The sequence below is a fragment of the Puma concolor genome, chromosome A2, assembly GCF_028749965.1.
Source record: "Puma concolor isolate L17-30 chromosome A2, mPumCon1.1.hap2, whole genome shotgun sequence".
NCBI lineage: Eukaryota > Metazoa > Chordata > Mammalia > Carnivora > Felidae > Puma > Puma concolor.
The window spans coordinates 54,517,758-54,540,679 of record NC_141668.1 but is presented as its reverse complement, the minus strand read 5'-3'; the positions used below and the strand labels follow the sequence as shown (position 1 = coordinate 54,540,679).

Sequence of the window (22,922 nt, the reverse complement as noted above, 5' to 3'; positions counted from 1 at the left end):
GAAATGTAAAGTTGAGATAAATGTGGAGAGTTGTGTCTGAAACCCCTTTATCTAAAGTGTTGTACCGGGGATGGAGAGAGAGTTATCAAAACTGCTTCTCAGTGTGAAATGACCCATGTGCCTCTGATGCTTCAAGCAAGCATGAGGTCATGATCAGCTCAGGTCATGATCTCATGGTTTGTGAGTTCGAGCCCTGCATCGAGCTCTCCGCTGTCGTGGAGCCTGCTTCAGATCCTCTGTCTCCCTCTCTCTCTGCCCCTCCCCTTGTCACACTCTCTCAAAGATAAATAAATACTTAAAAAAAAAAAAAAAGAATTCCAAACAGCAGTTTCTCATAATCTATGATTTCATAGGCAATATTTGTCAGCTCTGTGTCCTTAATGTTAGTTAACACAAGTTTTTTTCACAGATTTTCCTTCCTACCTGAGGTAAAGACTTGGGGGGGGTGGAATATTACCCATTAGCGGGACCCACAGAAATACAAAATGCCCCCACTTGAGAACAGGGCTATCTGCTGTTAGGCTTGGATTTTGTTTTCATTCTGTGGTTGCTTCTAAAAGGCAGAATCAGAAGGGGATGACGGCTTGGTAATCTCTACCTTTGAGGTGCTGAGAACAGAGGGTTAAAGCAGCTTACTGAGGGATTCAGGAATTATAAATTAACCAGAGCCCATGACTAAAAGGACTTCCTAAGATTATAGACCCTAATAACATCCTTGGGGTGTTGATTCAGGAGCCTCCCGTTTGCCCTGTTTGCCACAGTCAAAAGGCTCCCAAACTTGTTTCCTGAGGCTTCATGGGAAGTTAGGACAGTGGGAAGCAGCAGTCACAGGGATGTCCTCTGCAGCTAGTCTCAGTGGCTGGAGAGGGTGAGGGTGCTACTTGGGGTGACAACACCTGAGGGGCCTCAGGGACCTGCTTCAAAGAGAATAGAGAGGAAAGAAGAACAGAGCAAGTTGGGACAAAGCAGGGCCCAGGGGCTAAACTAGAGAAAGCCTGAGCAAGCTTCCCTGATGTACACACACATGGGGCACTTAACATCACATCTGACATATAATTGTTTAATAAATTAATGACTGAGGGGCACCTGGGTGTCTCAGTTGGTTAAATAACTGACCCTCGATCTCAGCTCGTGTCTTGATCTCAGGGTCGTGAGCTCAAGTCCCTCATCGGGCTCTATGCTGGGTGTGAAGCATACTTGAAAAAAAAAGTTAATGGGGTGCCTGGGTGGCTCAGTCGGTTGGGCGTCCGACTTCGGCTCAGGTCACGATCTCGTGGTCCGTGAGTTCGAGCCCCGCGTCGGGCTCTGGGCTGACAGCTCAGAGCCTGGAGCCTGTTTCAGATTCTGTGTCTCCCTCTCTCTCTCTGCCCCTCCCCCGTTCATGCTCTGTCTCTCTCTGTCTCAAAAATAAATAAACGTTAAAAAAATTTTTTTTAAAAAGAAAAAAAAAGTTAATGATTGAATTCATATAGTTTGGGGACTGAGAAGTTTATCAAGTCCAACCTTTGCTGATTCTATGCATTAATTTCTTACACATCTTTGTTTCCTAATCTGTAAACCATGAGCCTCCTGTTGGTTGCAAAGGATCCTCAAATCCATATATGGATCAAACATTGTCTTTGGACAGAATAAACATGTTTCCCACAGCAAATGATGCTAATTGGAATTCAATATGATTTTAGTTAAAAATGTTGCTTAGCTCATAGCAGCTTTTTGTCATGCATGTATTCAAAGAGTCACAATTTTTCAAACAAAAGTTTATTAAAATTTAAAAAGTTGGGACCACTACTTTCCAGACTCAGCTGTCCTTCCTGACCTCATAGGACAGTTCATTTCATCGCTGAGCAGTTGTGGGTGAATATTCCTGCCTCATTTAAGTGTCATCCTTTCCCCCAGATTTCCACTTTCTTTGTACTAATCCTGCCCTCAGGAGACCATGCAGAGAGAAGGGCTAGGATTAAAATTACCTCTCTTACAAATCCCATTAGTTACAGCTACTCTAAGTTTATGTATTTCTATTTAAAAATTGTTTTGTCTGGGTGCCTGGGTGGCTCAGTCGGTTGAGCATCTGACTTCAGCTCAGGTCATGATATCACGGTTCGCGAGTTCGAGCCCCGCGTTGGGCTCTGTGCTGACAGCTCGGAGCCCGGAGCCTGCTTCGGATTGTGTGTCTACTCCTCTCTCTGCCCCTCCCATGCTTGTGCTCTCTGTCTCTTAATAATAAGTAAACGTTAAAAAAAAATTTTTTTTAATTGTTTTGTCCTCCTGTTTGTAAACCTCCTAATCGGAAGGGGGAGCAAATCCTTTTAAAGAGAATAGGAGCACTATGGCCTCACTATTTTATAAATGTAGGGATAAGGCACTATCTTTTTTCCCCAAAGTCCCCATGGAGCACAAGTCTGTGTTGCATGCTTTCTCAGATGTTTTGTGTGTTGGTTTGTCTGGCATGATCTTCCTGCTGTAAGGACAGGGAATCCAGTCGAAGTGGGCATCAAGGACTGCCATAAGATGAAGCACTGACCCTGTGGTTTAGGGCATCGCAGAGCACTGCCGGTGGCTTCTCACATGATGGACCATCTGAGAGAGTGGGGGCTACACCTAAATGTTTGAGGTATGTCCTACAGAGTGAGTCTGAGTTCATCATGTGAAAAGGTGGAGGAAGGGCATGCTAAACAATGAAATAGCATGTGCAAAGCTCAGCATTGAAACGTTTTATGGTATTCTTGGAAAACAGCAGGTAGCAGATGAGGCTAAAATAATTCTAGTAGACAGCATGGCATCATGAAGAATGGAAACAGTAGAAATGGATTGGTGATAGGAGAGCTAGGTAGGAGGCCGTCTTGGTAATTAGATAAGAGCTAATGGGGGGCTCAGACTGAGGAAGCGAGAACGAAGACAAGAAGTTAAATTAAAACCAAAACAAACAAACAAAAAAAAAACCTTTGGGTGGTGCCTGGGTGGCTCAGTCAATTAAGTGTCTGACCCTTGGTTTCGGCTCAGGTCATGATCTCATTGTTCATGGGTTTGGACCCCACTTCAGGCTCTGCAGTGCTTGGCTATGCGCAAGTGGTTTTTCCTCCCTAGGTCTCTTTTAGCTCTCAAATCCTATGGTTTAATACTTTAACTGGGCCTCAGCACTCCTTGTTCTCACAGAGGTGGGCACCACAGTACAGGCCGTTGTACTAAACACTACAATATGGGGAGTGTACATGAAGGGCGGATCTGCTAAGAATGTTTTCCCAACGGGCCTTTACACCTCTGCTTCCCATCCCACCTGAGCCCAGAATAACAGATTTTCCTCATGAGATTTCAAATTTGCTAGGGAATCTTGATAATTTTCTTGGTAATAGACGTTTTATGTCCTAATTCTAGCGTAATTGTTGCAGTTTCATTAGCACAATGATCAAGAAAGAATTCTTGAAATGTTTTACAGTGCACCTTATTAAGTCTATTTAAGTAGCATGGGGACAGGACTCTTGGGCAGAAAGAGCCTCATTTTTGCTGTATGAAACGGGTGGTTATATGCTTAGTGCTGGAGGTGGGGAAGGGGATGTACAGGGAATATTAGATCATAAATGTCTTCTTTGAACTTTCACTCACAAAATTACTTTCATAAGATTTCTCTGCTACTTATAATTCAGCCAGATATTAACCCTGGGTGAGAGGTACAGGCAGTCATGAGACCCTTTAAGAATGTAGCAACTAGTAAGCATTTCATCCTTATCAGAACTGTACAGGCCATAGTCAGCCTTTTGGGCTAAAAGTAAACATTTTTCTGCTTCCATCCATCGACAGCAGCATCTTCTAAACATTCAGCCTGTTCCAGGCTTTGTGGAGACAAGAGTTCAAAACAAAAAACAAAACTTTCTGCCTTCATGCTGTTTAGGAAGTGAAGTGAAGGAAGTGGACTTTAAAAAAAAAGGGGGGGGGGGGGACAACGTGGTGCAATGCGCTATGACGAAGGTCACAGCAAGGGTGGGCAGTCAAATTGTCCTTAGACTCCCACAAAACCTAATCCCAACAATCCCTTCCGGGTCATCAGCGTCCCCACTGGCCTTCAGACTCCGCCCATGACCTCCGTATTTGGGTCCTGGTCCCGCCCACTCTCCTTACGTCAATTTTCCAGGCCTTCGCGCATTGGCCTAGCCAATCGAAAGCCGAAGAACCCACTCGGGCTCCATTAAGGCCCGCCCGGTGAATCGTCGCTGGGCTACAGCGATGGGCTCTGGCGGGCTTGTGGCGCGGCGACTCGGGTCGTTGCTGTGGTGCAGGGCCCTTTCCCCGGGAGCTGGGCCTGCGGCAGGCGCGGGGCCCCGGCTTGGGCTGCTGGCCGCGGGGTGGCATAAGGCGGGACAGGCGCTCGACCGGGCCTGCCTGACTCCCGATCACGCGCGCGGCCTGCACGGCGGACCCGGCCTGGAGGAGCGGGCTCAGGGGGCAGCCGGTGAGGGGCAGCCGGAGTCAAGCACAGCAGGTACGGGCTCGGAGGAGGGCGGCGGCGACCCTTCCGGGCAGCCGGGAGCCGGGTCCCAGCGAGGAGGCTCTGAGTTCCCCCGTTTATGGATTTCTCTTGGAGTCACAAAACTCCTACTGCTCTAGAGCTGGAAGGGTTTTCACAGGTGTTGGCGCCAACTGTGTGTTTAACAGGCCAGGAGATGAACTGACGTCTCCAAAACCCCAGGCGTCCGAAAGGCCGCACCTTACCTTTGGCATCACAATCTCACCATCCTCAGCTCCCCTCACACTCTTCTTAGGGTTCCCGAGAATTGGACTTGCCGGAAGTGTTAGGGAGTAAGGATTTTGAGGAAGAGCAAGGGGCTGGGGTCTAAGAGGTGCATAAGAATCGCTAACAGGAGACGGAGCCAATAGAAGTCCTCTAATTATCGCAAGTTTTTAGAAATTTGAGTGGTTGTAGAGTATGTCTGTGAAAAGTTAGGGTGTGAGAGGGAGAGGTCTTAGTGCACTTAGATACTGGATTCTTGGGAATCAGCTTTGGAATGTAAGAGAAAGCTATAAATTTACAAGTTCTTTTTTTTTTTTTTTTTTACGCTTATTTATTTTTGAGACAGAGAGAGACAGAGCATGAACAGGGGAGGGGCAGAGAGAGGGAGACACACAATCCGAAACAGGCTCCAGGCTCTGAGCTGTCAGCCCAGAGCCCGACGCGGGGCTCCAACTCACTGACCGCGAAATCATGACCTGAGCCGAAGTCGGCCGCTTAACCAACTGAGCCACCCAGGCGCCCCTAAATTTACATGTTCTAATACTCCAAGGTAAAGAACAGAAAATATGCACATCTGTACAGAAAAAAAGTTAAGTCTGCACAGATAACAGTTGCTGCATAACCCAAAGGCCTTTCTAAGAAAAACTTGAGGATTCAAAATGAAAATCACTCTTAAAGTTTTAACTCTTTCAAAATGCAAGAGACATTTGCGTGATCAAAGTTCCTCCAGAATTGAAATATACAGATTACTTTGTGATTGGTAGTGGAACTTCTGCCTGACACTTGGATGCCATGGCTTGGGGCTGGTGCACTAATTCTACCAGGGCTAGTTTTCTTCATCTCTCAAGTGAAGGTTGTGGACCACATACTACCTAAGAGCTCCTCCGGCTCACAATTGTAGTTCTGTGTATGTTTGAGGTGTATCGCTCATTTCCTCAAGTATTAGTGAACAGAAAGTCATTTGTGGTGGATGTATGGTTTTATTGCAAACGGTGACAGCAAAGGATGTATGGTGGCTCTGTGTAACCAGAGCACTCTTCCCATGAAAGTTGAGCGGTGCTGTGTGAAACCACAGGTTTAGTTTCCAGGAGGTCTGGGCCCTGCTGTTTTTCAAAACACTTTAGATCTAAACACCCTCATAGAGGAGCAGTTTCATTGTTAGCTGCTGCGTCTCCATGCATGTAGTGTCGTCTCCTTGGCCACGTGACACAAGTGAATCTTTGTGCATTTCAGATCATACTGGCCCCAAGTTTGACATCGATATGCTGGTTTCACTTCTGAGGCAAGAGAATGCAAGAGACATTTGCGTGATCAAGGTTCCTCCAGAATTGAAATACACAGATTACTTTGTGATTGGTAGTGGAACATCTACCCGACACTTGCATGCCATGGCCTACTACATTGTGAAAATGGTAGGATGCTTTCTTTCCTCTTTGGAATCATTGACTTAATGGAATAGTGCCAGTGCATCATGTTGAGGAGTAACACTTAAAAAAAGGAAAGCCATATGAGATCATATAAGAAGCCCAAATTCTCAGAATTTGCATGCTTGTTTTATGTTTTTGATAGTGAAAGTTATGGGGATAAATGGATCAGGGTGTTTCTGATCCCTGTCTCTTGTGGTCATAAATGAGTGATGAACGAACAAACGAATAAAAAGTACAAATAAAAACATAAAAATGAAAATAAAAATAAATAATTTGAGGCAGGCTAGATGACCCAGGGGGATTTCTAGAGCAGCACTGTGCATCGTGGTAGCCACTAGCCATTGTGGCTAATTATAATTTAAAATTAAAAATTCACTTCTTCACTTGTATTAGCCATATTTCAGGTGTTCAGTGACCACTTGTGGCTAATGGCTACCATACTGTGCAGCACAACTATAAAACGTTTCCATAATTGCACAAAAGTTCTGTTGGACCTTGCTGGCCTGTAGTTTAATTTAAATGTTTGAATGTATCCAGCGTTTCCAAGTACTATGCTGGATACTGGGAAGATAAAAATGAAAAAGATTTAATCCTTACCCTCCAGATTCACAGGCCTAATTGAGGAAGGGGAATGCCCTTCTTATTGATTGATTCAGAGAGAGCACAGTAGGGGAGCGGCAGAGAGAGGGGGAGAGAGAGAATCCCAAGCAGGCTCTGAGCAACCAGTGTGCAGAGCCCGACAAAGGGCGCAAACTCACAAAACCGTGAGATCATGACTGAGCCAAAATCAAGAGTTGGACCCTTAACCGACTGAATCACCCAGGCGCCCCAGGCAGTTCATTTTCTAACTGGACTGGATAGGCATCAGAAATGAGGAAGAAAATGTACTTGGAGGCCTTTAGCCGATTCTGATAACACTCTAACATAACCTCTCTGACCTTGTTGAAAACTCGTCATAGAGGGGACAGTTAAGACCCAAACAGTAGCTAGGGTGGCCTAGAGAAGGGTGGCAAAATAAGAGGGGGACCTTTGATGCAGTATGGCAAAGCAAAGGAAGATTCCAAAAAAGTAGTAGTTGGAGAGACAGAGAGGGAACCAAGATAGCATGGAGAAGAGTTTTAAGACAGTCCCAGGGTCACTGTCACGTGTAATAGTGGGACGGAGTAAGATGAAGACTTGGAAGTGACTGTTGGACTGAGAGATCTAAGAAAAATGAGAGGTTTTCCATTTTAACCATTTTTTAGGTGTACAGTTAAGTGGCATCAGTTACATTCACATCATTGTGCAGTCGTTACCACCATCCATCGCCAGAAGGTTCTTCATCTTGCAGGACCGAAGCTTTGTATGCATGAAACAGTGATTTCCCATTCCCTCCATACCCTGGCCGCCACCGTTCTGCTTTCTGTCTCTATGAATTCAGCTACTCTTGGTACCTCGTGTGAGTGGAATCATACCCTGGTTGTCCTCTCAGGACTGGCTTATTTCACTTAGCATGTTTTCAAGGTTCATCCATGTTGTGGCATGTCTCATAATTTCTTCTTTTTAAGGCTTTTTATCTTATTGGATGCGTATATCACATTTTATCTATTCATCCCTCGAGTTTCATTTGGGTTGCTTCCACCTTTGGGAGACAGCGATGCTGCTGTAAACAGGAGTGTAGAATGTTCATGTCTCTGCTTTTAATATCAGAAGTGGAATTACTGGGTCATGGTAATTCTGCTATTAATTTTTTGAGGAACCACCATGATCTTTTCCATAGTGGCCGCACCACTTTACATTCCCACCAACAGTGCACAAGGGTTCCAATTTCTCCATATCTTTGCTGATATTTCTTATTTTCTGGGCTGTTGATCATAGTAATCCTAATGGGTGAGAAGTGGCAGCACTTTGTGATTTTGATGTGCATTCCTTTAACAATGAGTGATGTTGAACATCCTCTCACGTGTTATTGGCCATCTGTATATCTTTGGAAAAATGCCTAATCAAGTCTTTTGCCTGTGGTTTAATCAGATTGAGTTTGTTGTTGTTGCTGTTGTTGTCAAGTTGTAGTTGTGTATATATTCTGGATATTAATCCCAAAGCAAATATGTGATTTGCAAATATTTTCTCCCATTCTGTAGGTTGCCTTGTTACTGTTGATAGTGTCCTTTGATGCACACAAGTTTTTGCTTTTAAAATTTTTTTTTAACATTTATCTATTATTGAAAGAGAGAGACAGGGCATGAGCATGGAGGGGTGAGGGGCGGGCAGAGAGAGGAGACACAGAATCCCAAGCAGGCTCCAGGCTCTGAGCTGTTGGCACAGACCCCGACGCAGGGCTCGAACTCCCAAACCGTGAGATTATGACCTGAGCTGAAGTCAGATGCTTAACCGACTGAGCCACCCAGGCACCCCCAAGGTTTTAATTTTTTTTTCAATGTTTATTTATTTTTTGAGGGAAAGAGAGAGAGACAGAGCATGAGCGGCAGAAGAGCAGAGAGAGGGAGACACAGAATCCGAAGCAGTCTCCAGGCTCTGAGCTGTCAGCACAGCTCAAACCCACAGACCTCTAGATCATGACTTGAGCCAAAGTCGGACACCCAACCGACTGAGCCACCCAGGCGCCCCAAGTTTTTAATTTTGATAAGGTCCAGTTTATCTGTTTTTGTGCCTGTGCCTTCGGTGTCCTATCCAAGAAAGAATTGCCAAATTCAGTGTCATGTATCTATCATCTGTCATGAAGCCTTTCCACTGTTTGTGAAGGCTTTCCTATATTTAAGCCTGAAATGTGGGTCATTTGTTTAAATCTTAGATCCATTTTGAGTCAGTTTTTGTAGATGGTATAAAGTAAGGGTCCCACTTTGTTCCCTTGCATGTAGATATCTAGTTTTCCCAGCACTGTTGGTTGAAAAGACCGCCTTTTTCCTATTGAACGGACTTGGCACCCTTGTTGAAAATCATCTGACTGACTATGGGCTCTTTTTTTCATTCCGTAAGTCTGTCTTGCTCACTGTTTTGATTACTGCAGCTTTGTAGTTCGTTTTGAAATCAGTAAGTTGAGAGCTCCAAATGTGTTCTTCCTTTTCAAGACTGTTTTTGGCTTTTTGGGGTCCTTTTATACATATACATTTTAGGGTGGAATTTTCTATTTTCTATTTCTTTGCTGAATTCATTTATTCTAACAGGTTTTTTTATGTGGAATCTTTAGGGTTTTATACATTTAAGTCATGTTGTCTGTAAACTGTGATAATTTTATTATTTTCTTCCCAATTTGGGTACCCCCCCCCCAACTTGCTCTAATTTCCCTGGCCAGAACTTCCAGCACTGTGTTGAATAGAAGTGGCCAAAGTGGGCATTCTTATCATGTTCCTTATCTTAGAGGACAAACTTTCATTCTTTCACCATTGAGTAGGATAATAGCTGTGAGCTTATCATACATGGCCTTTATTATCTTGAGGTAGTTTCTTTTATTCTTAGTTGAATATTTTTATCATGAAAGGGTGTTGAATTTTGTCAAATGCTTTTCTGCATAAATTTGAGATGATCCTGTGGCTTTTTTCATTTTGTTAATGTGCTCTATTGTATTGATTGATTTTCATGTGGAACCATCCTTACGTTACAGGAATAAATCTCATTCAGTCATGGTGCATAATTCATGTAATATGCTGTTGAAATTTGGCTTGCTAATATTTCATTGAGGATTTTTGCATCAGTATTCATCAAGGATAATGATCCATAGTTTGTAGTGTCTTTGGCCTTGGTTTCAAGGTAATGGTAGGAAGTGTTCCTTCTTTAGTATTTTGAAAGAGTCTGAGAAGAATTTGTGTTAACTTTTGTTTACATATTTGGAAGAATTCACCAGTGAAACAATCTGGTCCAGGGCTTTTCTTTGTTGGGAGATTTTTTTCCCTCTTTGCCACCCCCACCCCCGGAGCTTTTTTTTTTTTTTTTTTTTAATTAAAAAAAATTTTTTTTTCTTAATTTACATCCAAATTAGTTAGCATATAGTGCAACAGTGATTTCAGGAGTAGATTCCTTAGTGCCCCTTACCCATTTAGCCCATCCCCCCTCCCACACTCCTTCCAGTAACCCTCAGTTTGTTCTCCATATTTATGAGTTTCTTATGTTTTGTCCCCCTCCCTATTTTTATATATTTTTTTGTTTCCCTTCCCTTATGTTCATCATTTTGTCTCTTAAAGTCCTCATATGAGTGAAGTCATATGGTGTTTGTTTTTCTCTAATTTCACTTAGCATAATACCCTCTAGTTTCATCCACGTAGTTGTGAATGGCAAGATTTCATTCTTTTTGATTGCTGAGTAATACTCCACTGTATATATATACCACGTCTTCTTTATCCATTCAGCCATCAATGGACTTTGGGCTCTTTCCATCCTTTGGCTATTGTTGATAGTGCTGCTATAAACATGGGGGTGCATGTGTCCCTTCGAAACAGCATACCTGTATCCCTTGGATAAATACCTAGTAGTGCAATTGCTGGATTGTAGGGTAGTTCTATTTTTAATTTTTTGCTGTTTTCCAGAGTGGCTGCACTAGCTTGCATTCCCATTCCCACCAAGCTTTTTTTTTTTTTTTTTAATTGAGATATAATAATGTTTGGAGGTTTTCAATTAGTGATTCAAACTCAGTTCAGTCTTAGTTCTATGTTTTTAGGAATTTGTCCATTTTGTCTAGATTATCCAATTTGCTGGTATATAATTGTTCATAGTACTCATAATCCCTTTTACTTCTTAGTAATGTCCCCTTGCTCTGATTTTAGTTATTTGGGTCTTCTGTTCTTTTCTTACTCTAGCTAAAGATTTGTTAAATAATTTTGTCTATTTTTTTCAAGGCCCAAATCTTGGTTTCCTGAATTTTTGTTAATTTTAGTTTTCTCTTAACATTATTTCCTTCCCTCTGCTAGCTTCAAGTTTAATTTTTTCTTCATTTCCTAGTTCTTTAAGGTGTAAATTTAGGTTGTTGATTTGGGAACTTTTTTTTTTTTCATGGAAGCATTTAGCTATAAATTTCCCTCTTAACACTGCTTTCACTGCATCCCATTAAGTTTTGATGTGTTTTTAATCTCATTTGTCTCAAGAGCTTTTCTAATTTCCCTTGTGATTTCTTGACTCATTGTTTTTGTGGCTTTTCTAGTTTTCCTTCTGTTGATTTCTAGTTTTATTTCATTGTGATCAGAAAATGTACTGTGTGTGATTTAAGTCTTTTTAAATTTATTGAGACTTGTTTGGTGGCCTAACATAGGATCTGTCCTGGAGAATGTTATGTGTGCCCTTTAGAAAAATGTGTATTCTGTTGTTGGGTGGAATGGTCTTTAATGTCTGTTAGGTCCAGTTAGTCTCTAGTGTTAAGTCATCTACTTCTTTATTGATCTTGTCTGTTTTTTAAATCCATTATTGAAAATGGAATATTATGTCTATATTATTGTGTTGTCATCTGTTTCTCCCTTCAGTTCTGTCCATGTTTGTTTCCACATGTTTAGGAATTCTGGTTTTTGGCGCATGTTTGTAATATATTCTCTGGGTTATATGACCCTTTATTATCATATAATATTCTTGTCTCTTGTAATAGTTTTTGATTTAAAGTCTATTTTGTCTGATATTAGTATATCTGTTGTTTTAGACCATTCATAAGACCTGTTGGGAATAGAGACATGGGATGGTAAAATCCAATTAACATTGTCATTTAGGTGGTGGATATAGGTGAGGACTAGATGTTGAGTGAGCTTGGGTCTCTCTGCCTCAGAGATGAGGCATCACCTTGGTGGATGAGTATGATGGCCCTCTCAGAAGGGTTTGGGCAGGAGGATTCAGTAGAGAGGTATAGGAGGTAGGTGGGGTGTAAGGGGAGAAAGTTTCCTCAAGTTATTTATTATGGAGTATAGTTAAGAGGAATGAGTAAGCTAGTTCCAAAATTAAGATCAAGAAAATTATGCCAACAGACCATCCTTGGTGAGAACAGAGACTTCCTCTTTAATATGTAATCTGGCTTTTTTCAGTACAAGTACTTGAAATGTAAAAGCAAACCTCATGTTAAGATTGAAGGGAAGGACACTGATGACTGGCTGTGTGTGGACTTTGGTAAGTTATTTTGACATATTTTACAGATAAATATTTAGTTTTGTCCTAATCTGGAACTGTGTTCACTTGCAAAAGGGTATCAGATTGTGCTTTTCATGTAAAATTTTTGAGGTTTATATTAAGTTTCAATTATAACCCAGGTGGTCTTATTCGCATGTAAAATTCTCACCTAATGTGATGTGTCTCTAACTAGTCATGCAGGTCAGACAGACAGTGGAGAACTGAGCAGATAACATGGCAGAGATGGGAGAGATCCCTTAGTGGTAGTAGAAGGCTTGGGGAGTACATATCTTGGCCCAGGATGACTCAGATGAGGTCAAGTTAAAGGGCATTCCAGGTACTGAGAAGGACAAGAACAGAGGACTGGAATTTCGAAAAGACCTAACAAATTTGGGTATTAATATATACATAGTTTCAAAGTATTTCCCCCTAAGATACTTAATTACAAAGGGAAAAACACTGTCAAGAATTATGAAGGGTCTGAGATTCTTATTCTTAACTAACAAGTTAGCGGCCCAGTTTCATGGGAATTGGTGAAACTCCAGGCTAGTCCTGGGTTAGAGATGAAGGATGGATGATTTTATTACTCATCACAGTAACAGCCAGTAGTTTTGTTTTTTTTTTTTTTTGGGGGGGGTGGGGGGTGGTGGGCAGGTTCCCTGAGCCCATGTCTATCGAGAGAGCAGCAGCATAGGGCCAGATGACATCTGCAGACAATGTTCTGAGAGAGGAACCTGTAGGTTAGGGTAGCTACATCTTTTATGATGGGCAAGAAACAGACCCGCCATTTGCTGTGATGGAAGACACTTTTTCTGCCAAGGCCATTAAGCCAGGGTTTCTCAGCTTTGTCCTTCATAACATTTTGGACCAGGTGATTCAGGTGGGAGTAGGGACATATACCCTGTGCATTGTAGGATGTTTATTAGTCTCCCTTCTCTCCAGCCCCAACTGTGAAAATCTGAAAGGTCTTTGAGATCCACTGCTGTAAGCAAGCCTGTCCTTTGCTCTAGAGGGAGATGGTATGTTTTTGTGACACTATTCACTGCACAGTCATCCTTAAAAGACCTTCTAGAACAAAAGGCAGTCTGTGTTTTGCTCACAGGATGTGCAGAAATGTGACACCCATGGAGAATTGTCTTCCACTAGCCCACCTTTAATCACTAGGATGAAGTTAATTAACATCACTAGTAATGTTATGTATCGATATCATGTACCTCCTGTATGATGCACGGAGAAAAGCACAGCATCATTTCTATGCTATTTTTGTTGGGATGGCATCCAGAATTTGCATTTCAGGCAAGTTCTCAGCTAATGCTAATCTAGGGCCCATACTTTGACAACCACTATTCTATCATAGAGGTGGGTGAGAGCACAAGAATAAAATGAACTGCTTCTTCGTCTTAACTCTTATCTGTCCTTGATTGATAGGCAGCATGGTGATTCATTTGATGCTTCCAGAAACCAGAGAGACCTATGAATTAGAGAAATTATGGACCCTACGTTCTTATGATGACCAGTTAGCTCAGATAGCACCTGAGACATTACCCGAAGACTTCATTCTTGGAGTAGAAGAGGACACTTCATCCCTGACTCCAGTGGAGTTCAGATGAGAAGAAAATGATATGAACTGCTTTAGTCATTATCAGATTTGGACTGAGTCACTTAAAAATTTAACTGAATGAAACCCCACCTACTTGGTCAGGTTGTTGTCAAAACAAGTCTTATTTATGGGCACTCATGCTAAATGAATGTGGAAATTGTAGGTAAGTGAGCTAATCCTCACACCAAGAATCAATACGTTCAAATTAAAATTTTAATATATTTTTATTCCTGAGATCCCAGCAGGATTTCTGGGCGCTAACACTGGCCCCGGCCTCTGTGTTCTCTGTTCACAGTTTAATTTTGCGTAAGTGTAAATCTTATTTGGTAGAATGGAATAGCCAGGTTTTTTTTTTTTTTTTTTTTAATAAAGCAGAAAACACATAACCGCCCCATTGGTGTTGTTACTTAAAACCTACAGTTTTTAGTTCATATGTACCAATATTATAAAGATCCAAAGTAAGTACTATGGAATGTAGAAAATAATGTACCACTTGATATTGGTACTTGCCTTGAGACTGACGTAGTATTACTAAAAATCTGTTTATAGTTTGACCAAATTTGAACATTCATGTTTATTTGAAAAACCAGAAATAAAAGATACCATACACCAAGCTGCACCTAATGATGAAAAACTTTATTCTGCATCAAGGTATCTGGAAAATGAAGCTGCATTTGGGGCACATTACAGATGAGGAATGATCCATGTGCGGTGAGTACAAAACTCAATTACAGAATTAGATACTCCATTACCATTGCTTAATTAAAAGTAAAACATGATTTACCACACTAAAAGGCTAGAAGTGAAATATGACAAAATTTTAAACCAGCAGATATAAATGCAGCACCTGTGTGTGTGTGTACACACACAACAACAACAAATATGGGAAAAATCAAACACTGAGGAAGAGCTCTGGCCTAACCACATCTCACCTGAAATCCAACCAGAAAGCCAGTCTGATTTTTAATTTTTGCAATTAATTGTATGAAAACATAATGCTATATGAATCGTGTGACAAAGGGCACTTTTTGGCTAAAACTACAAAATAAACTGGTTTTCTGGAAACATTTAGGAAAACATTTCAAGTCATTTTCAAAATGTCTAATTGTTAACAGTGATCTTCAGAAAAACTTACCTAGTTCGTAGAAATTCATCTTGAAGTAGAAATGAGGCCATTATTTTCTAAAGGGTTATATATATATGCCCTTCAGATCAGTGTAATATAATGACTGATCATTTACTGAACAAAAGCAACACAATTCTGAGAGCAGAATGGCCTTGGAGACCACCCACACCCACATAATTGTACATACCGGGTTTTGCCATCAAGTTAAGGAATGGGCACGTGAGTTCAGTATCAAATATCAAAGGTCAAATGTGTCCTCATAGTCAAATTATATTTCAAAAAGATTTCTGGTATCCTCCACTTTCTGACTTATTTTCAAATAAGTGGTTGCAGAGAACACAGAAATCCTGCTGTATTGTACATAATATTTTAGGTGGCCTTACATTTTTCTTGATTTATCAGTTTAAAAATCCTCGAAATAGCTTAGCGAGGCTCATGACAGTGCCCGGCCCACGGAGATGGAGCCTGTGCATTGCCTTTAAACACTGTCACACCATCTGAGTGCCCCATTGGTCTTCACAAAGCAATCCTTTTGGGGCCTGCTCCAACCCTAGACCAACTGGTCTGACATGTGTTGGCAAACTAAGCACCCCGTAAGACAAGCTGAAACTTGCTTTTTGCCAGTCAGTTCATGGTCCACGGGCTGCATCTCTTGACTGACACGCTTCCTTTAGGTAGTGATAGTCTAAAGCACAAAGCATTTTTCTGCATTTAATCACAGAGCCAAACAAATAACCGGAGTCTCCTGAAGCCATTTAAACTAGCCGTTCCAAAACCTCCTGCAACCACTTTGCTCTGTTAGTACCATCAAAAACGTTCCCTACCATAAACGAAAAATTAAATGGTATTGCTGCTCTCCAAATATAGGCACTGCTCCATATCACTGAACGTTTATTGGATTTTCCAACTAATGATGTCAAAAGCCTCAAAAAAACCTGAAATTAATTTTCCAGCTTTACTGTCACCAGTCAGGAGTAAAATTTTTCTCAGTTATTTTCCTGTCAGCTAATTAAATTTTAAGTTTTTTTTTTAAAAAACTGTTGGGCTTTTTATCTTTATAAAGTATATAAAATTCTCCAAAAACAAAAACAATTTTGTTTCCATTGCATCACTGAATACCTGAGGTAGTTGAGTAAAAATGCACGTTTAATACCCCTGCCAACACCATTCAGCACTTCCCTTAGGTTATTCGTGTTAGTGTTAGGTACAAATACAACAGAGAACGGTTTTTCTATGCTAATAGCTTAACACTTAAGTTCCCGTAATAACTCTATTCTGATCCAATTTTAACAATTGGATTTGGGAGCAATCTATATTTTATGAATTTAGTGAATGCATCATTAAGCCAATTTCTGGCACCAGGGGGTATATTAAGAAAAATTAGAATATTTGTTACACTGAGAATACAACAAAAGGGAAGTGCAGAGCTCCTCTCTTTCCCTCCCTCCCCCCTTATTTTTTTTTATTTTTTATTTATTTTTTTTAAAGCTGGGTGTCATACATTTCAGAGAGCATAAAGTATACATTCTCACAGAGACAGGAGTTCAAAAGTTGCCTGGTCCTCAGAAACAACTGGCTAGGTAAAAACTTGTGCATGTAATTCTGGATATTAGGGGTTCAGCGCCCGTCTGTTGGTTAAGCAATCTGTCTTTGGTTTGGCATCTGCCTCTGTGGTGGGCTGTTTCCTGAGCCTTTATTTCCGTCTTGACTGAGGTGGTCCACTTTGCAGAGCTTTCTGCTGTTGATGCTGCTTTACCTGAGTCAAAATTTCCTGAATTTTTCTCTGGGCAACCTGCGAAAGGAGAAAGCTTTGAAATTTCTACCCGATCAAAAGTTACTAAAATTTATTTTACCCTTCCGTTTCAACTTCAGATTTGTAGATTAAAGATCCGCACTAGTTTAGTTTGCTAGTAGAGTCTCTGAAATCACCTGCTAAAAAGGGATTGGCATGTTTAGCACCAAACGACTTTAAATATTTATATGTGGTGAGGGCACACCCAGGGGGAAGACTGCTTCCGTTTGTCAAAGAAGCAAAACAGCTTGTTTTATCACATGAGAACCCACTTGCCTGGCAAGCATAGAAGTGACCAGTTATCTTGACAACTACTTGGTCATTCTCATCAGGTGTCTGGTCACGAGGGACAACTACTTCTGCACTTGACAAATTCTGGAGCTCATTCACCTGGAAAAGATAAATACAGATCTTATTAAATCAAGGTTATTAAAAAAAAAATTACCATTTGCTGAGCACTTACTATGTGCCAAACACTAAACTGTGGCTTTACAAATATCTTCAAATCCACCAATAATTCTATCAGGTTATCAGTATTATGCCCATTTCAAGATGATTAAACTAAGACTTAGCCAAGGAAATTGACCAGTTAAACAAGTGAATGGCAGAACCAGATTCAAACCCTGAAAGTCTGATTCCCAATTGTATACTCCCAATTACTTCAAAATTGTAAACAGCTTTGAAAACAACTTAGACGTTACAGGTGTTAAAGAGAAATTGGAAACCATTTGCTTGTTATAGTAATATGTAAAGGTAGATGAAATTAAAAAAAAAATTCTTTCCATAAAGCGTGCAAAAATAGCTGACGTTCCATCAGCTGAAAACTGCCAGCTGCCCCTACTACGTTAGCCCTCTCACACAGAGTGGTCTCAAGGGGCGTTACTTTTCACTAGTAGCGGATACCAACACTCAGGAAGGACAAAAGGCAGTCTTCTCCAAACCTTGGCCCAGATGATCCTGCTTTTTATTAATTAGCCAAAATTCAGGGACTTGGAACTCCTAAGTACCTTTCAACGCTTTCCCTTTCATACCACTGCACAGGTTTTGCTGAAGTACTTGCCGTTTTGCCTCCTTTTCCAATAACTCTGCCAGCAGCAAAGGATGGCACTCTGATATGAGCTTCAAGTTTCACCTCTTCTTTAGGACTAACAAAGTTTTCTTCTTTAATTTTTCCATAAATTCTTCCCTGAGCCTACAGATGAGAACATATCCTATCAGTGTCATTCATGTAGGAAAAAAGATCTATTAACTTTAAAGACGGCTCATATCCAGTGGAATAGCCCCCTTTGCAGGGACACATCTGCATTTAATAGACTGTTGCAGATGGCCTAAGAGGCAAACTTAGGAAGGTTCACATTAACAACCACGCACCACAGAGGTGGCAACTGAATGAATAAAGAATATGGTTTATTCTTTGAACAAAAAGAGTTAAAGGCAATTAGTAGCCAGCCTACCTAGGGGCTCCTGGGTGGCTCAGTCAGTTGAGCATCCGACTTCAGCTCAGGTCATGATCTCACAGTCCAAGAGTTTTAAGCCCCACATTGGGCTCTGTGCTGACAGCTCAGAGCCTGGAGCCTGCTTCAGATTCTCTGTCTCCCTTTCTCTCTGCCCCTCTCCCCCGCCTCCCCCACCCGCCCTCAAAAAATAAACAAAAAATAAACATCAAAAAATAAAAAGTAGTCAGCCTAAGTAAAATTAAATATTTCTGTGGGCAAAAGGCCATTTGCCCTCCTATCCTACTAAACTAGCCAACTAAAAGGTAAAAAACTCTCCTACTGGAGGGAAGAAAGTAATTGCATATTACTTGAGTATAAGAGATGGGGAAAACTACAGAGTGAACTGTGGCAGGCTCATACCTGCTGAAAAGGTACTTTTTTATTTAAACACGTTTCTTTATCTTACCCATGTGGCTTCTACTTTTTGTAATAAGGCTACAAAATCAAGTTAACACACACTTCAGATATTTATAGTCAACACATCCTGATACCTACTGCATATCTAGACACTATACCTAAGAAACTTCTCCTATAGGGGTGTGTAGGTGGCTCAGTCGGTTAAGCATCCAATTCGTGATTTCGCTTCAGGTCATGGTCTCACAATTCATGAGATCAAGCCCCGTGTCAAGCGCTGTGCTGGCAGTGTGGAACTGCTTGGGAGTCTCCCTCGGCCCCTCCCCCGTTTGTGCACACAGGCTCTCTCAAAACATCAATAAATAAACCTCTAAAAAAACCACAAAACTCCTATTACGTACAACCATTAATTTGCTCTAGTATATACCAAAGGATAAAGAAGTCAGAGTTGGTTTAACTTGACAGGCCTCCAGGGCAAATCAAAACAAAAGTACCCAACACATTTTCACTTGTGCAGAAATGATAAACTCATTACAGGGTATTACAGAACAAACAAAATTCATCTTGGTACCCTATATTTCATTCATTCTCAAAAGTCTCAGGCCACAGATAATAGGTATTAACATAGTCGAACGACATAGGGATATATATGCCTCTTTCAAAACAAAAGTTTTTGAATTCTTAAGAAAAAATATGGGTTAGGAAGTTTACCACTCCTTAGATGTCTAAAATAATTCATTTGTAATTATCATTGATCACGTAAATGATATTTAAGCATTACAGTTTTTCTTAACTGTTCCATTTAAGATGACTATACCACATGGGCACTGAAGGATGGAAGGAAACAGACTGAATTTCCCAGCATACAATCATAGGAATAACAAGACAGTAGTCCCACTTATAAAGAAGTAACAGCTCAGCACCAAGAAGAAACATGCAAGAACTGATGTTTACATTTATCTTCTAAGATTTCCAACCAAAGGTGACTGATCCTGTAGGTTCAGGATACGAAGCAGTTTGTAACATTTGTGAGTTAGGACTTGAACTGCCTGGACCAGAAGGCTGGTGTGAGGGAGGAAATGTCTTCACCTGAGTTTGAGCCTAGCCAACTGCACCCACATCTCAAAGCACCTCCTTTTTCTTTCCTGTTCTTCCTGTAAAGGAAGTGAAAAAAGCTTTGGATTTTTTGTGGAAAATGTCCCACAGTGGAGAGGTCAAAGAAAGTGACAATTTAAAAGTGGGGAGTTAGGGAGAGGTAGACATTGTTACTAGCCACATGTTAGAAGTGAGGGAACTGGGGCGCCTGGGTGGCGCAGTCGGTTAAGGGTCTGACTTCAGCCAGGTCACGATCTCACGGTCCGTGAGTTCGAGCCCCGCGTCAGGCTCTGGGCTGATGGCTCAGAGCCTGGAGCCTGTTTCCGATTCTGTGTCTCCCTCTCTCTCTGCCCCTCCCCCGTTCATGCTCTGTCTCTCTCTGTCCCAAAAATAAATAAACGTTGGAAAAAAAAAAAAAAAAGTGAGGGAACTAAGGCTTAAGGTTGAAGAGTTGTCCTGTTACACAGCTACTACTAGGTGCTAAGAAGAAGACACGGGTTTGGGATAAAATAGTTACACTGTAATTCAGTAGTTGCTTTTACAACACTTGTACTAAGTTTTATGGGAGAAATCATGTACTCCAAAGTATTGAGAACTTGGCAGAGTCTTAGTCTGATTCACCCTGAGTGCTGAACATTACCACCAGCATATTCATATTATGTGATAGTCTAAGCACTGGATATATTCTCTACACTTTACAATCTTGTTTCAACCTTTTGGGTATTCTAATCCCTATTTTATAGCTGAGTAACTAGCCAGTCAAAGTTAACTTGCCCAAGGTCATACAAAGGCAAATAACAGAGCTGGGATTTGAACCAGCAGCCCAGCTGGCCAGTCTCTGCTCTTCATCAACTCTCAGTATGCAGGGAGGGGCATTCCAGCTGCAACGGCCCCAAACTCGAATAAATATGAGCAATGGTTCACATCAGGACAAATGCCACAAGAGTTCCTATGATTTTTACTTCTAAAACTGGAAGGATTAGAGTGATTTGTGGTTAGACTATGAACAAGGGCTCAGAATTAACCCAAGGGTAACAAGAAAAGGAGGGCATTTATAGTCAAAGTTAAGGTCTTTCAAGAACAAGATGAAAAATCTGGGGTAAGTTTTCTGAGGCATATTAACCACACAGGTTTGTAAATTTCAGTCTTAAAAGTCTCATCTTCATATAGTAACAAGGCACTGAGCACATTCTCCCTTGGCAGATAGTAAACCCAGCAACCATTATAAAATTCTCAAAATTAAAACAAAGTCTGGTTGATTTTTGAAAATTAAATTTGGGTTCTAAATCTTAGAAATTTCCATTGGGAGATTCCTTCTACTGAGTTTTAGATATATTTTTTTTTTTTAATTTTTTTTTTTTCAACGTTTATTTATTTTTGGGACAGAGAGAGACAGAGCATGAACGGGGGAGGGGCAGAGAGAGAGGGAGACACAGAATCGGAAACAGGCTCCAGGCTCTGAGCCATCAGCCCAGAGCCTGACGCGGGGCTCGAACCCACGGACCGCGAGATCGTGACCTGGCTGAAGTCGGACGCTTAACCGACTGCGCCACCCAGGCGCCCCAAGTTTTAGATATATTTAAGGGAGAAGCCAGGTTATGGAGTTCCTGAAAAGAAAGCATTAACATTCTTCGAATCCATTCATTTGTTACCTGTGCACACAGTAGAGCACATACCTTGAACTGAGCCTCTGGTGGCCCGGTGATAATCACCATCCTCACTTTAGCATCTGGTGCTTCAGCCGGAGCAATCTGTAACAGACACAACAAGGGGAAATGACACTTTCAGGTGACACTGTAATATCATTACACAAACCAGCCTGACATCTGTGTAGGACTTCTTGAAATGTAGAATTAAAGTCTTGTAGAAGAAAGTTGTAGAGCGGCAGTGATTAATCTGTGTTCACTGGTTATGGCTACTGTCGTCAACTATGCACTTAACACCATGACTAGCCTGGATATAAATGTCCGCCCCTAACCTCAGCTAATCCTCACTAGATAGTAATGAGGTGCTGCCTCTACAGAGGGCAAAGTGAAGGCTGAACAAGTTCAGTTACGTGGCCCATCCATAATCACATAGCTAATACAGCTGGAGAGAGCCGGATCTGTCTCCACTACCCATGTTCCTTCCTATACACTAAAACAGTGGTGCTCAAAATGTGGTCTTTGGCCCACATACATCAGAACCCCCAGGCTTTCAGTATTTGCAAGAAGTTGATATGTTCACAAATCTAAGACAATTGGTAAATCGCCCTGAAGAATATGCTCATTAGAGTAACATACGAAATTAACATTAATTTGGCAGAAGCAAAGTAAATGACTTTAATATTTTTGCAGAATATATGAAATCACACAAACAGCCTGAGCTGGGGGAAATGTTGAAAGGAGAGGAAATGAGCATTCTTCCAGAGTTCTAGGATTTGGGGACCCAGCTGGCAGGAGTTGTTCTAAAAGAAGAAAAATTTCCTAGGGGTGCTTGGTTGGCTCAGTCAGTTGAGCATGTGACTCTTGATTTTGGCTCAGGTCATGATCCCAGGGTCATGGGATCAATTTCTGCCATCAGGCTCTGCATTGAATTTGGAGCCTGCTTAAGATTCTCTCTCCCCCATCCCATACCCTCCCCTGCTCAATCTCTCAAATAAAAAAAAAAATTGCTAGACATAATGCTGTGCAAGAAGCAAATTCTTATTTATAAAATATATTATTACTACGTAAGAATAGGAAGCAAAGGATATGATAAAAACTACTTCAAATTCTACCACTCAATATGATCACTTTCAGTTACTTATACAAGCTACTAGACACTTTTCCACATATTTACAAAAAAAAAAAGGGTTTTTTTTTTTTTATACAATTTTTAAAAATTTTAGAGCATGCATACAAGCAGTTAAGGGGCAGAGAGAAAAGAGAGAGAATCCCAAGCAGGCTCCATGCTGTCAGCACAGAGCTGGATATGGGTTCAGACTCACCAAGTGTGAGGTCATGACCTGAGCCAAAATCTAGAGTTGGGTGCTTAATCAACTGAGCCACTCAGGTGCCCCAAGAATGTTTTTATTTTTAATGGAGTCAGTGCTTTCTCCCTCTCTCTGTCACCTTAGAGCCATGCTAATATTATTCCTACTTTATGAGGGACACTTACTAATTTTTAGTCTAAGTTCTTAGAATTATTCACAAGAAACCCCTGGAAAAAAGATAGCATTCTTTATCTTTCTGACTAGATTTCTTTTGTTAATAC

At 41.2% G+C, this 22,922-nt stretch overlaps 2 protein-coding genes across 4 annotated transcripts in view; one reads left to right on the top strand and one right to left on the bottom strand.

The window, feature by feature from the left end:
- The first annotated feature begins 4,150 nt into the window (after positions 1-4,150).
- MALSU1 (mitochondrial assembly of ribosomal large subunit 1) lies at positions 4,151-14,438 on the top strand. Its single transcript, XM_025929980.2, has 4 exons — positions 4,151-4,474; positions 5,957-6,135; positions 12,144-12,225; positions 13,654-14,438. The coding sequence occupies exons 1-4, from the start codon at positions 4,219-4,221 to the stop codon at positions 13,833-13,835; spliced, it is 699 nt and encodes a 232-aa protein (XP_025785765.1). The 5' UTR covers positions 4,151-4,218; the 3' UTR covers positions 13,836-14,438.
- A 2-nt stretch (positions 14,439-14,440) lies between these two features.
- The window catches only part of IGF2BP3 (insulin like growth factor 2 mRNA binding protein 3), a 153,382-nt gene continuing 144,900 nt past the window's right edge, over positions 14,441-22,922 (bottom strand). For 2 of the 3 annotated variants that reach the window (XM_086694346.1, XM_086694362.1), the window contains 4 exons: positions 21,365-21,439; positions 17,804-17,935; positions 17,020-17,133; positions 14,441-16,743 (listed from right to left, as the gene is read on the bottom strand). In XM_086694346.1, coding sequence (XP_086550472.1) covers positions 16,645-16,743; positions 17,020-17,133; positions 17,804-17,935; positions 21,365-21,439 — 420 coding nt within the window. In that variant the 3' untranslated portion in view covers positions 14,441-16,644. Of the gene's footprint in view, positions 16,744-17,018; positions 17,134-17,750; positions 17,936-21,364; positions 21,440-22,922 lie in introns of those variants that run through there. The other variant, XM_086694355.1, reaches the window with a different exon arrangement.

Coding starts and splice junctions, on each gene's coding strand:
- MALSU1 (XM_025929980.2), top strand. CDS start 4,219: ATGGGCTCTGGCGGGCTTGTGGCGCGGCGACTCGGGTCGTTGCTGTGG. Junction 4,475..5,956: donor GCCGGAGTCAAGCACAGCAG/GTACGGGCTCGG, acceptor TGTGCATTTCAG/ATCATACTGGCCCCAAGTTT. Junction 12,226..13,653: donor CTGGCTGTGTGTGGACTTTG/GTAAGTTATTTT, acceptor CTTGATTGATAG/GCAGCATGGTGATTCATTTG.